This window comes from Bombina bombina, chromosome 1 (assembly GCF_027579735.1).
Source record: "Bombina bombina isolate aBomBom1 chromosome 1, aBomBom1.pri, whole genome shotgun sequence".
Taxonomy (NCBI): Eukaryota; Metazoa; Chordata; class Amphibia; order Anura; family Bombinatoridae; genus Bombina; species Bombina bombina.
In genome coordinates, this window is record NC_069499.1 from 1,557,960,253 (window position 1) to 1,557,976,043 (window position 15,791).

At 36.3% G+C, this 15,791-nt stretch overlaps 1 protein-coding gene across 1 annotated transcript in view; it reads left to right on the plus strand.

Annotated features, from left to right (window-relative positions):
* Positions 1–13,946: 13,946 nt before the first annotated feature.
* The window catches only part of CYGB (cytoglobin), a 101,024-nt gene continuing 99,179 nt past the window's right edge, over positions 13,947–15,791 (plus strand). Inside the window, exon 1 of the mRNA XM_053688718.1 lies at positions 13,947–13,951. Coding sequence (XP_053544693.1) covers positions 13,947–13,951 — 5 coding nt within the window. The remainder of the gene's footprint in view (positions 13,952–15,791) is intronic.

The following is a 15,791-nucleotide window of genomic DNA, read 5'->3' on the forward strand; positions in this document are numbered from 1 at the left end:
ACTTACATCACTTTAATATGTGTGTGATGACCAGTTGAACCAAACATAACATGCCCGGTGATTGACACTCCATTATCCAACCGGATTGAACCTGTCAAGGTATAAGTAAAGATATATATATATATATATATATATATATATATATATATATTAATCCTATATTTGACTAGTCAGTAACAAATAATTCATTAATTCAGAAAAATTGACTTAACTCAGTTCTCCCCCATTCAGGATGCAAAAGTTAAAAGTGAGAACTGATATAAGTAAGAGCAAGAGAGAGAGGGCACACAGAGATTTTGCTGAGCTGTGACTTGTAACTGGTTACTGGGCGTGAAAATACCATTTTACTCTAGCAAAGCTGATCTGCCTTTTTTCATTGATTGCAAAATATACTTATTGGTATTCTGAGGTGATATAATTCCTATTAAGGGATATTGGAAATCGATTGGTGTTCATCTTGGTAATGTATTAAGAGATTACTGTAGCAAAAAAATTTAAAGAGCAGTTTGGATTTTAAGCTAGTATTTTATAGCCTGTATATTGTTAAACATATATCCTTAATGCTAAATTGTTTTTATCTGTGCAAAACATAGAACACATATATATATATATATATCTTAGAATTGATTTTAATTATAAATAACTGTTTACAGTAAAAATATATGTATTTTTAGTATCCTAATTAGAATTGTATTAGAATCAATTGCAGCTAAATAGCTGAATATATATATATATATATATATATATATATATATATCATCCTATTGTGTAAATTAGCATTATTGAAATTGTATCAGTCTGAAGGTTCAGTGGTTTATACTTTAGTCTCATTGTGTTAATTGAATGAAAGGCTATTGTAAATCAGGCTAGTTTTAAAGGTAAACTTTTATAAGAAGTATAGCATATCTTAATAGTTGTTGTTTTTTAAACGTGTATAATATTGTTTCATATCCTGGTATTACAAATATATTCCAATATGTTCATAGATATTAACTAATAAAAAGAATTCAGATATTTATATTAATTTTATGGTTTCTAGTAGATGCATATTGATTGAGGGTTGATATTTTTAAAGGATAATTATTAAATGTATTGAATTATAGCCCTGCCATAGACTGATATATTATTTGGAGAGCACTACTGAAGATTCTTATAAATATACTGACAAACCCTTGAACCAATCCTGTCCTAGAGGTATGTACACATAAGCCAATATAAGAGCGTCTTTCTGCCAGCCCGAGCACCCCCTCTGAGGAAGCGTTAGTGAAACGCCGCGTCAGGGGTTTTCTTTTTAATGTTGCTCTCTGTTGTAAAATAATGGACTATGCAATGTTGTAACTTTTAAATCCGGTATCCTTAATTTGTACTATAGCGTTCTTCAAGATTTTTTCTAATGCCAATGGTTACATATTTAAACAGCGATATCTTTACATAACAAATTAGCATATGCTGTGTGAACTGGTAAGGCAGCGGGGCGAGGATAAAAAGTTATATATTAGCCTACTTAATTTTATTAGAAGTTAAGTATATTAGCTTGTATAATACAAACTAGTTTAAAATCTTTAGTTACGGCTCTTTGTAGAATATATGCACTCTAGCATACAATAATTAATCCACCTTAAAACGTACACGGATCTAAGCAGAATCACTGTTCATACTACTACAAGCAGCAATACACAACTAGTCTTTTGTCTGTGCTTGATATTCTAACTAAATATAATGTATGCTTAAGAGCTAAGTACAATAGCATATATAACATAAATAAGTTTAATTTAAAACTACAACGCTATGTACAACACATGCACTAAAGTGTCTAGTAATTATTTGACCTGAGTTACAGGTTGAATACGTAACACAGTAATATCACCCTTGATTCTATTACATGTGGCAATATATAGCGATTGTTCGTTGTACGAAGACTATCTTATTAGAACTAAAGATTCTAACTCAATATGAAAACGTAATGACAAGCATTTATATCTACAAAGTAACCGTAGGCAAATTCTTACTTTCGCAACTCTCTAGTGCACATAATAAATACACCTGTTGCTTTCCCATATGTACCAAGCACATCGACATACTTAACCAAAGCACAGTAGAATAAACACGAATGTTGTGAAATTAAAGACATACAACTTACGCTTAGCCAAGTAAATTAATTTATTTTACATCTAAACTAACACTATAACTAAGCTTTATAGGGACTTAAAGGGCCATTAAACCCAAAATCTTTCTTTCATGATTCAGATAGAGAATACAAATTTAAACAACATTACAATTTACTTCTATTATTTATTTTGCTTCATTTTTTAGATATCCTTAGTTGAAGAAAAAGCAATGCACATGGGTGAACCAATCACACAAGGCTTCTATGTGCAGAAACCAATCAGCAGCTACTGAGCATATCTAGATATGCTTTTCAGCAAAGAATATCAAGATAATAAAACAAATTAGATAACAGAAGTAAATTAGAAAGATGTTTAAAATTGATTTCTCTTTCTAAATCATGAAAGAAAAAATGTGGCTTTCATGTCCCTTTAAGATCCAATATAAAATCAATACAGTGGAATTATTCCTGCATACTCTAGCAGGAAAATCCCAAGTTATAAACAAGCCAATAATACGGCCATATTACTAATATAGTACATATATAAAACGATATTGGATTCCTATTTGATCCCCAGGATACCAGTATATTAATTAATTTAACATTACTAATACAATATAATACATAGGAGAAGTGTTTTTAATAACTGTGGGCAGCAGAACTACACTATACACTTGCTGTCTTTTAATAAAAAATTAAATAAAAGTTATTTTGTATTATTTCTTTTTGCAATATACTACAAACTATTTACACTATTAGTGCATAGAAGCATACTTTTCTGACATACTCACTGACTGTGAGTTATGTCTCTCTAGTAATATGGTTTAAATTACTGTTGTTTGCTTGTGACCAAGGGCAACACAGTGTCATTTTCTGCACACAGGAAGTAATGCTGAGGACAATCTTTATCTCTCATCTAATGATGCAGCCAACTTCATATTTTAATGTTAACCATGTATGGGAGTTGCAGCCATATTACTCTAGACTGTCAGCAAGTATCTTGTTACCCCTATCAACCATAAGGGTGAAAAGGGGTAATTAAATATGAATGATATAGACATACTTCTGGTCCACAATAGGGAACTATCCTGATATAACTATTCACTTTCAGAAGGTCAGTGTCAGGATGTCAGGAATCAGACTGAGACGAGAAGTGCAAAAATAATCACACCTTTATTAATAACAAAAAATAAAAAAAAGTCCAAAAGTCAAATAACAAGCCAGGAGTCAAAGCCAGAGTTGGGAGTCAGGAGCCAAAGTGAGTAGTCAGACGAGCCGGAATCAGGAACAAGGAGAACAGCAGAGTCAGGAACAAGCCAGGGATCAGGAACCAGAAGGGACGTCAGGCAGCCAGGTAATACACAGGAACTGGAACACAGAAACTCACAAACAGGTCTGAGACAACGCAAGGGCAAAGCATACTGAACAGAGGCCCTTTAAATAATAAGTGATGACATCACAATTCTGAGACTACAACCTGTCTCACACGGATGATGTTCACCAGTCTGGCCATAAGAGGGTGTGCAGGAAATAAGCAGCATCACACACTCTGCACCAGATTCAGTAAGAGAGGTGAGTAAAATGGCTGCCAGCAGCACATGGCAAACAAAGCAGGGAAAAAACCCTGACAGTCAGTTCAACTCTGGAAAACCAGGCAATTCTCTAAACAAAAAGGAATCCTCCAGTACATTCAACATGGGATATTGCATGGCATAGAACCTTAGCAAGTTGATCACTGGGATAGATGTCTATCAATACTTCTTGAGCATTTGTTTTCCTGTTGAGTGACCAGAAGCTTAATCTGATAACTAACTTTCAGCATGCTGTCCTCCTTCAACCTCCTCCTGCAAAAAATTTTACCAAATGTCTGAACCATCATATCTGTCTCCAGTCACTGTGTGAACAACGATAGTATACCATGAGACTCAGGCGAAAATGGGTTTGCAAAATTGGAATTTGATACATTCAGAAATAATGTAATATGTGTAGAAAGATGCTTAATGTGTAACACTGTACTTTTTCTGGTGACAGCATTCCAATTGCCAATCAGTCCTCCTCCAGATCCTCTTTAGGTGGCATGACCTGGCATGTGTGGGAGTCGTTTTTTACCAGTGTAAGCAAACAAGACAGGTGAACGACGTAAAGGTGTCAAACAGGAAATATGATTTCACATGACATCTTCATATATCACAAGGCTCTTCCCAAAGAAACTACCTTTGCAGTATTTGTTATGAGTGTAATTGACTCCTGTGACTTAGGTCCTGATGGTCAGAAGTCGCCGGCATGGAGAGAAACCACACAAAATCTTTTTTTTGCTTTTTTGAGCGTTATATTGCAATGTATGCGTCTCTCCATCACAAACAGAACCCTGCACAGCTACATGAACAGCTATAAAATTTAAAATTCGCCTTTCTAAAACTTTTTAAGGGACCTTATCGCATGGACAAGACTTCATAGATAATCTCACCAGAGTGAAGAGCTTTAGATGATCAGACTCATAGGGGCCGATTATCTATTTCTCACCAGATCAGACATGGTTTTCACACTGGCCATGGTGGAATGATCTTAAAAAATAAACAGTCCATGGGAGTGGTGAGATGTGTCCTTTTGAAATTAATGGAGTTTACTGGAAAGGTAAACTGTATTGTTTAGGGCAAAATTATCAGTGAGCACTTTAACAAAAATGAAACCCTGCAGCCAATATAAATCATATTACGCTGCTTTCTGCGTATAACATCTTACAATCACCTATATTTTTGTATGCATGCATTTTTATATTAGCTTATTAAGTATTTTGAGTATTTTGGTAAAAGCTCCCCACCTTTTCATTTGCAAAACAGTGAGAACTATAGGGCAGAAATGTATAGAGAATTACGCTGGGATTTGAGAGAAAATTTTATATACGCCCATGGAATGCCCATGTTTAGTCTATTTCCCTGAAAAACAACAATTACGTTTTATATTTTGTTCTTAGAAATATGTATTTCTATGCGTTTTTGCACATCCAGTGTACTTAAATTTACGCTGTGCATATTGCATACAAATTTTACGATTTTGATAAAATACGATTTTGATGCACCTTAACAATACTTTTTTTCCTGTGTAATTTTGTGTGAATGGTTCAATTGTACGTTTTGTAAGATTTTTACAATACAAACTTTATTGTACACTTTTGTAATCTCCTCGCCTTGTGAAAATGCAGTATACGTCTCTTAGCGAGACACCCTGTACTTGAGAGCATTCTTAAATAATCTCGCAAGCTCAGAGACCTTTAGATAATCAGCCCCATAGTCCTCTCTACTGAACTCAACTTCCTAACTACAAGTGTTGCCCGGTTCTTTCTCTAGATATCAAATTTCTAACATCTTACATGTTTCGTGTGGCACAATCACGCTTCGTCAGAATTCTCTATTACTGGGATAATATTAAGGGCTAGATTATGGGGCCTATCTATCAAGCTCCGAATGGAGCTCGATGCCCCGTGTTTCTGGCGAGCCTGCAAGCTCACCAGAAACAGCAGTTATGAAGCAGCGGTCACAAAGACCGCATCTCCATAACCCTGTCCGCCTGCTCTGAGCAGGCGGACAGGAATCACCGGAAATCAACCCGATCGAGTACGATCGGGTTGATTGACACCTCCCTGCTGGCAGCCCATTGGCCGTGAGTCTGCAGGGGGCGGCGTTGCACCAGCAGCTCTTGTGAGCTGCTGGTGCAATGCTGAATACGGAGAGCGTATTGCTCTCCGTATTCAGCGAGGTCTGGCGGACCTGATCCGCACTGTCGGATCAGGTCCGACAGACTTTGTTAAATACAGGCCTATGAGTGCAGTGGTCGTTTGTACTATCGCTTTTGCGTTAACTCCACTAGAAGTAAGCTTTTTGCGAGCGTCGAGTTGCGTGCGTATTAAAAGTAAAAAGTTTTTGCACGTGCACTAACCTGACGTGCGCAAAAAGCCAAACTTTGAATATTGCAATCATGTTAACATATTCCCATGCCCAACACGTTGCGCAAACCTGATCGCGTTTTCTCAAGTGTGCTATCCCGACATGAAATATTAATATTTCACATTCCAATGTTCTTCACATAGCAGAAGATGCTCTATTTATTCTTAAGCCCTTAAGGACACAGTGTTAGGATAATAGGTTAAATACCCAGATATATTTATATATGTATAAATAACCCACTCAGTCTCACACCAAACCACAGGTACTATGATGGATTTAGTACCCTGTTATGCTCATAGTACTGAGGGTGACCAATTAAGGTCAATACAAAAGGAATAAAAAATGAAACAATACTTCTGCAGAGTATTTGTTTAAACTTATTACAAAGGATTTAAACAGACTTTGAATAGTATTGGCAAAAGACACTGGAAATGCAGAGGATAATTCAATGGAGTGATATCCAAATATGCCACTGGACAAGTCTAGTTAAAGCACAATAATCCAAAATGCAATATTCATTGAATGGGGCTTTAAGAGTCAATTAGAAATCAGAGAGGAATAAGTTGCATAATATTTGTTAGTATAGCTGAGGAAATAGTACATGCAGATAGCGGATAGTAGTGTACCAGTGTCAAACTAAGATCAAGCAGGCAAGCGATTGATTATGGCAAGCTAAATTCAATTTGAATATTTATACTGTCCGGAATCCCATTGCAGTTAGTTGTGACAAGCAGGCAGATACAAAGTATAAGCAGGCTGTAGCAGAGTTATTCACAGTACCGTACTTCAGTGCGGAGGTCCGTGCAGCTGATCTCAACCGCTGTAGTGAAGAGACTTCCGGCCTGTGTGATGACGTCACACGCTCACAGTGAAGGAGACTGTAAACGGAGCAGCTTCCCTGCATTTTGAGATTTGAAAACATGCAGCTGTAAATAAAAAGTCAAATGAAGGATTTCTGTGAATCTGAGGCAAACAGAGAATTGTAGAGTAGATACTATTACAATAATGCTTTAGATTTGAGAAAGGCTAGGAGCACACAACAGGCTTCAAATAAGTTATCCTTAAAGGGCCATTAAACCCAAAATCTTTATTCCATGATTCAGATAGAACATCCAAATTTAAACAACATTACAATTTACTTCTATTATTTATTTTGCTTCATTTTTTAGATATCCTTATTTGAAGAAAAAGCAATGCACATGGGTGAGCCAATCACATGAGGCTTCTATGTGCATAAACCAATCAGCAGCTACTGAGCATATCTAGATATGCTTTTCAGCAAAGAATATCAAGATAATAAAACAAATTAGATAATAGAAGTAAATTAGAAAGATGTTTAAAATTGCATTCTCTTTCTAAATCATGATAGAAAAAATGTGGGTTTCATGTCCCTTTAAGCTATCAAATTACCTAACACAGGTAAAAGGGGGGAGGGGCCGTAAATAGGGTGTTTAGTCATGTGATAACTATACTTAAAGGGAAAGTCACAATTAACTCATGACACACAGTTCAGTTTGCTCAATTGTTTTATGATGGAATAATTCCGTCATTGGTCCTTAAGGGGTTAAATACATATTTCTTCACACACATATACTGTATATATATAGATAGATAGATAGATAGATAGATAGATAGATAGATAGATAGATAGAGATATATGCAGATTTATACATGAATATCTAAACTATGTGAAGAACATAGGAATGTGAAATATTTACAGTTAAACAGTTTCGGCTAGATCCCGAGTTTGGCGTTAGCCTTAAAAAGCAGCGTTGAGAGGTCCCAACTCTGCTTTTTAACGCCCGCTGGTATTACGAGTCAGGCAGGTACAGGTGTACCGCTCACTTTTCTTCCGCGGCTCGAGGCTACCGTAAATCCCCTTATGTCAGTTGCGTATCCTATCTATTTAATGGGATTTGCCTAACGCCGGTATTACGAGTCTTGGAAGAAGTGAGTGGTACAGCCTCTCCTGTCAAGACTCCTACCGCATTTAAAAGTCAGTAGTTAAGAGTTTTATGGGCTAACGCCGGAACATAAAGCTCTTAACTAAAGTGCTAAAAAGTACACTAACACCCATAAACTACCTATTAACCCCTAAACCGAGGCCCCCCCCACATCGCAAACACTATAATAAATTATTTTAACCCCTAATCTGCCGACCGGACATCGCCGCCACTTACATTATACCTATGAACCCCTAATCTGCTGCCCCTAACATCGCCGACACCTACATTATATTTATTAACCCCTAATCTGCCACCCCCAACGTCGCCGCCCCTGCCTACAATTATTAACCCCTAATCTGCCGACCGGACATCGCCACCACTTTAATAAATGTATTAACCCCTAAACCGCTGCACTCCTGCCTCGCAAACACTAGTTAAATTTAATTAACCTCTAATCTGCCTGCACTAACATCGCAGAAACCTACTTACATTTATTAACCCCTAATCTGCCACCCCCAACGTCGGCGCTACTATATTAAAGGTATTTTTTTTTTTTAAATCTTTTTATTAAGGAAAGGACAAATCATACATGGTGTCATGCTGTCTTGAGCCAAAAAAGTTACATTGTAACATAAAAACTTCCATATATATGTATTCCAACATCATACAAAAAGCAAGGAATTAACAAAAATAAATTCAAAACATATAAATACACAAGACAGCAATTAACATCATCTCTACTATAGTATTACCATAACGCAGCTTTAATAACATTTCCTGATCAAAATGTTGCTATACTATATATTATAGATTCCCTACTTATTACAAGGATAGACCAAGGGTGTATTGAAACACCGTAGAAAAAAAGACCCAGAAGAAAAGAAAGAAAAAGAGAGAGAGAAAAAAAAAGGGAAAAGGGACCCCGACACCCCCCGCTCTCGATAATCCTCACCTCGGCCCCGTCGTTGGAGGGTCCACTAGGCTTTTTAACCATCTCTATAATTCCTTATCCACGTATGAGGGAATATTCCAAGTATTACCAGTTCTGAAAAACTGATCGAAGAAAGGAAAGGGGACAAAATTTGCTTCTGGACCGGAGTTGGGAATGTTGCAATCACGGAGGCCCAACCAATCAAAAATGTTTTGATTCTGGACTCCTTTACCTGTTGTAAATGAAATGATTCATAAATAATCTGTTCTCTAATACCTTTCAGTATAGAAGCCAAACTAGGAGCTTTAACAGACTTCCAGTTCTTAAAAATAATATGTCTAGTAGTAAGTATGATAATATTAACTATGCGTCTATCTATATTCAATCTGACATCAGTGACCAAAAAAAGAATGTCTTCTAGAGAAAGGGAGTGCGATATCTTAAAAACCCTGTTTACCCAAAATTGTATTTTATACCACAACTGTCGAATCTTTGGACAAAACCATAACATATGAGCCAGATCCGCACATGGGCATGAACATCTATAACAAGCTGCACCTTGTTCTGGATAGAATCTGAATAATTTAACTGGCGTTAGATAAAGATTGTTGATTAGTTTTAGATGAGATTCTTTCTTGCCCACTGATATAGGATAACTAGAAGCCTGAGAGAGGCTGAGCACAATCTTCTCTGTATCAATTGTTTCAATAGTCGACCTCCACGAAGCACATAGTTTATCCATAGCCAAAGTACCTTGTTTGGACAGCATTACATCATAAATTAGAGATATGGATGCCTCTCCCCCTCTAAATTTCTGGATACACATCTTCACGTCTGACCAATCAGATGTGAAAGAAGCGTACTATTTCTGAGATGAGACATAATGTCGGATCTTGAAACACGCATATTGATTCCTACATGAAAGAGCAAACTTTTGACACAGGGTGGTCCAAGGATGAATTCGAAAATCAGGAGTCAACAGTTGAGATATATCTTTAAGCCCCTTCTCTCGCCAATTTTTAAACATCATCTGCTCTATACCCGGAAGAAAGAGTGGGTTACCCATAATCGGCAGGTATTCAGAAAATGCAGGATCAATTTGAAGAGCATGACCAGCTTTATGCCAAGCAGATATTATATTCTTAAATGAGCACAGTTTCTTAACATGTATCAGTAAATTTGGAGATGCGCAGTGCAGGAGAGCACACAATGACCAAGGAGAAACCAAGTGTTCTTCAAGAGCATGTGACAAGACTATATTAGATTGGGAAATCCAATCAAATGCAAATTTCAATAAAGTTGCCAAATTATAAAATTTGATATTTGGAAGAGCCAACCCAGCTGCAGGAAATTTATTGGTCAATCTCTTAATTGATAAGCGCGGCTTTTTGCCTTTCCAAATAAATTGAGAAAACCAAGACTCCATTTTCTTTAAATCTTTATTTAATATATATAATGGCAGGTTTTGCAACAAATATAAGATACGCGGAAAAATTAATGTCTTGATAACACTTATGGAAGCTGAAATAGAAAGCGGAAAGATCCTCCACAACTGTAAATCATCTTGAATCTTCTGGAAAAGGGGTAGAAAGTTTTCCTGATACCAGAATTTAGGATTTTTATTTATATCCAAACCCAAATATTTGATGCTTCTTACTCTTCTGAACTTAGTTACGGTTACCTTCCCCTCTTCCGGCCCCAGCCACATTATTTCACTCTTATCAATATTAATCTTATATCCTGAAAGGGAGCTAAATTCCTCCAATACCTGAACTATTTCTGGAATAGCAATCGCAGTATTCTGGATAAATATTAACATATCGTCTGCGTATAGTAAAAGTTTTAAACTTTGCGTTCCAAGTGGAATCCCCTTTAATACATCTCTTAACCGAACTGCAAGAGGTTCTAGCGCAATATTAAAAAGGAGGGGGGACAACGGGCATCCCTGCCTTGTTCCCCTTTGTAAAACAATTGGCGCCGAGATTGTTTGATTGATCAACAGGAACGATCTGGGATTCTGATAAATATTCCTAATAATTTTGACAAAGTTATCTGAAAAGCCGAATTTAGCGAGTGTAGAGAAAAGATGCGACCACGATATACTATCAAACGCTTTGACAGCATCTAAAGTTAACACAGCCCGGCCTTCCATGCCACTATCAATTCTAAGTGGCTCACTATTCCACATATAATCCACAAGCGTAATTAATTTCCGAATATTTTTCGTCGGATTACGAGCGGTCATAAATCCTGTCTGGTCAGGATGAATAAGATTATCCAGACAATATGAGAGTCTGGCGGATAAGACTGACGCTAGAATTTTATAATCAGCGTTAAGCACTGAGATTGGCCTATAAGAAGCAGGGTCCATAGGATCTTTGCCTTTTTTTAAAATTATAGAAATATTAGCAGCTGTAAAGAGGTTAGAGATGGGATTATCGGAAGAAAAGTAAAAATTGAAAAATTTTACTAATATGGGGGTAATTTCCTCAGCTAATATTTTATAATACTCTGCGGGTAGCCCATCTGGGCCTGTTGCTTTACTCATCTTTGCAGCTTTTATTGCAGTAATGATCTCTTCCTTATTAAAAGGTGCATTCAGCCTTCCCAGATTTTCTGGTTGTATTCTAGGCACCTTGGTCTTAGACCAAAAATTTTCTTGTTTCTTTAAATCAGCAGGGACCTCCTGTTGATAGTATAAAGAAAAAGCGTTAGATATATCCTTAGTCTCATTGTAATAGGTTCCCTCTACCTGAATAATAGGAATAAAATTTCTCCTATTCCTAGTTTTAACCAATCTGGCAAGATTTTTTGCCGAACAGGCGTGAAAACTTCTAAAGCGTAGATTAATTTTGTGTTCTTCTTCATGATGTTTTTGTAATAGAAATGCCTCTCTCTCTTTTTTCATTTCAAGATATTTAGACCAATTATGCATCGAACGACTCAAATAATAATTTCTAAAAGCATTCCTGACTTGATTCGTTAATTGGACTTCCTGGGCCCTTATATTAAAGGTATTAACCCCTAAACATAAGTATAAACCTAACCCTACCCCCCCCCCAACTTAAATATAATTTAAATTAAAGGAAATTTATTTAACTAAATTAAATAAATTATTCCTATTTAAAACCAAATACTTACCTGTAAAATAAACCCTAAGATAGCTATAATATAATTAATAATTACATTGTAACTATTTTAGGATTTATTTTTATTTTACAGGCAACTTTGTATTTATTTTAACTAGGTACAATAGTTATTAAATAGTTATTAACTATTTAATAACTACCTAGCTAAAATAAGTACAAAATGACCCGTAAAATAAATCCTAACTTAAGTTACAATTACATCTAACACTACACTATCATTAAATAAATTACCTAAACTACCTACAATTAACTACAATTAAATTCAATAAACTAAATTACAGGGGGAAAAAACACTAAATTAAAGAATTATTTTTTTTTTACAAGAAGTTTAAACTAATTACACCTAATCTAAGCCCCCTAATAAAATAAAAAAGCCCCCCAAAATAATAAAATGCCCTACCCTATACTAAATTACAAATAGCCCTTAAAAGGGCCTTTTGTGGGGCATTGCCCCAAAGTAATCAGCTCTTTTACCTGTAAAAAAACAATACAATACCCCCCCAACATTACAATCCACCACCCACACACCCCTACTCTAAAACCCACCCAATACCCCCTTAAAAAACCTAACACAACCCCATTGAAGATCACCCTACCTTGAGCCGTCTTCACCCAGCCAGGCACAAGTGGTCATCCGATCCGTCCAGAAGTGTTCATCCGATGGGGCAGAAGAGGACATCCACACCGGCAGAAATCTTCATCCTATCCGGGCAGAAGAGGACATCCGGACCGGGAGAAGGCTTCATCCAAGCGGCATCTTCTATCTTCATCCATCCGACGAGGAGCGACTCCATCTTGAAGACATCCGGCGTGGAGCATCCTTCCAGCACGACAACTAACGACGAATGACGGGTCCTTTAAATTACGTCATCCAAAATTGCGTCCCTCGAATTCCGATTGGCTGATAGGATTCTATCAGCCAATCGGAATTAAGGTAGGAAAAATCCGATTGGTTGATTTAATCAGCCAAACGGATTGAAGTTCAATCTGATTGGCTGATTGGATCAGCCAATAGAATGTGAGGTCAATTCTATTGGCTGATCCAATCCAATGATCATGAGCATTCTCATGATCATTTAAACTCCACGAGGTGAGATCTTGCATTGAGCTACACGAGGTGAGATCTTGCATTGTGTTTCTTCTATTTGCAAATAATTGCACCAACTGTTGTCACCTTCTCACCAAGCTTCTTGGCGATGGTCTTGTAGCCCATTCCAGCCTTGTGTAGGTCTACAATCTTGTTCCTGACATCCTTGGGCAGCTCTTTGGTCTTGGCCATAGTGGAGAGTTTGGAATCTGATTGATTGATTGCTACTGGGCACAAGTGTCTTTTATACAGGTAACAAGCTGAGATTAGGAGTGCTCCTTTTCTCAGCTCGTTACCTGTGTAAAAGACACCTGGGAGCCAGAAATCTTGCTGATTGATAGGGGATCAAATACTTATTTCACTCATTAAAATGCAAATCATTTTATAACTTTTTTTAAATGCGTTTTTCTGGATTTTGTTGTTGTTATTCTGTCTCTCACTATACAAATAAACCTACCATTAAAATTATAGACTGATCATTTCTTTGTCAGTGGGCAAATGTACAAAATCAGCAGGGGTTTAAATAATTGTTTCCCTCACTGTATATAAAAGATGTGCAGCCAAGAATTTTCATTTCAGACTACATTTTCGTTCCAAAGGGACATTTGCTTTTCAGAATATTCACAGGCTGCACTAGTCGGTATTTGTTTTGTTTAAAATTTTGAATTTTAATTAAACATTTACATTTGTTTTCGTTTAAACAAATGTATATTTTTCAAAGCTACAGGTGAAAAGTTCACCTTTAGCTACAATACGAACCTTTATGTGCTCTCCAGAGCGCCATGAGGTAAGTATTAACCCCTTAAAAAAATAAAGTAAACAAATGAATACTGACAATTTTTGTTAGAATTTTTTCATATTTTTTCTTTTTCTTTTTGCGTTTTTTCTGATATTCATTTCGTTAAAATGAAACGAAAATTAGATTTTCGTCCCAAATGTGCATTTGTACGAAAACAAATGCACAGCTCTATGATATATATTTCTATATATGTAGTTTTGTGTTTATATGTGTAAATATATCTGTAAATACATAAATATAAATCAAAAACAGGATGCCACACTCCAATCAGTAAAACGATAGACTTTATTTAGATTATTAAAATCGTGACAGCATGCCACCTATAAAAATTGTGAGAGAGGAAAGGGCAGCACACGGGCTTACACGTTTCGGCAGTTTGCCATATTCATAGCCTGTAATACATAAATACACATATAAATACATATGTACACACATATAAACTTACACATATATACACACACATACATATACATATTTAAACATGTATATGTATGTATCTCTATGTTAAAGCCCTTTGCAGTCCTTTTTTTTTCTAACACCTAAGATTTCATATCTTAGAGCCCTTTTTATGCAATTTTGTTTAAAAATAATTGTTATTAGCTTGTGTTATTACAAATGTAACTAGATTTAAATGTATTTTTGTCTGGCGTAATAGTTAACCATAGCTCTGAAGTCGTGCTATCCCAATGTGCATTAAATTCAATTGTACTCAAGCAAAAGTGTTTACTTTCAACTCATAATACGTGCACTACTTCTGACGTGCGCAAAGTGCTGCAATATACCCCTTTTCGCTTGCGCACATCTATCCCCATATCCCTAAGGCACCCACACTGAATGATTAACTTAAGTTGCTCCTCATAAAAACAACTTTTAAAGGGACAGAAAAGTGTAAAAAGTAAATACTATAATCTGTTAGACCATTTTATTATTGTAATATTGCTGACATATAATTATGTGTTTAACCCCTGCAAAGGTCAGGTCCAGAGCAGGCATTGCTAAGACCTAGCAGAATACATCTAGTGAGTCAATGACAAGAGGCATATGGGCATAGCCAGCAGTCAGCAGCTAGCTCCCAGCAGTGTCTTGTTGCTCTTGGGCCTACAGAGGTATGTTTTTTAACAAAGGATACCAAAAAACAAGTTAAATTTGGTAACCAAGGATGGATTGGCCTACCAGGAAACCAGGAGATTTCCCGGAGGGCTGCAGCAGCTGGGGCTGGAAAGCTACAATTTAAAGTGTCAGTAAACCTAAAAAATAATGTTATATAATTCTGCACATAGTGCAGAATTATATAACATTATATTAGTGGTATCGTTATAAAACTTAATATTGCCTTTGATTTTTTTATAAATATGCCTGTTTCTCAGACCCGCTCTCTGTACTCTGCTGAGCGGGTCTGTTTTTTTTACACAGCGCATCGGGCCAGCTCTGTCTGACAGCAGGAGCGAGCTGCACTTAGTGTTATGGTGCGGTCGGGCCGGGCTGTGACTATACAGCTGGCCCGATGCGCTGTGTAAACAAAAACGACCCTCTCAGCAGAGTACAGAGAGCGGGTCTGAGAAACAGGTATATTTATAAAAAAATCAAAGGCAATATTAGGTTTTATAACGATACCACTAATATAATGTTATATAATTCTGCACTATGTGCAGAATTATATAACATCATTTTATAGGTTTGCTGTCCCTTTAAAGGGGTTATTAATGGATGTAAGTGCACATAACAATCTGGCACTTTCTTTTCATACAAACTAATATAATATAATTATAAAACAAAATATTAGGGGAAGGAGTATCCCAGTAATCCCCTTTGAGAAAAATTGAGTGTG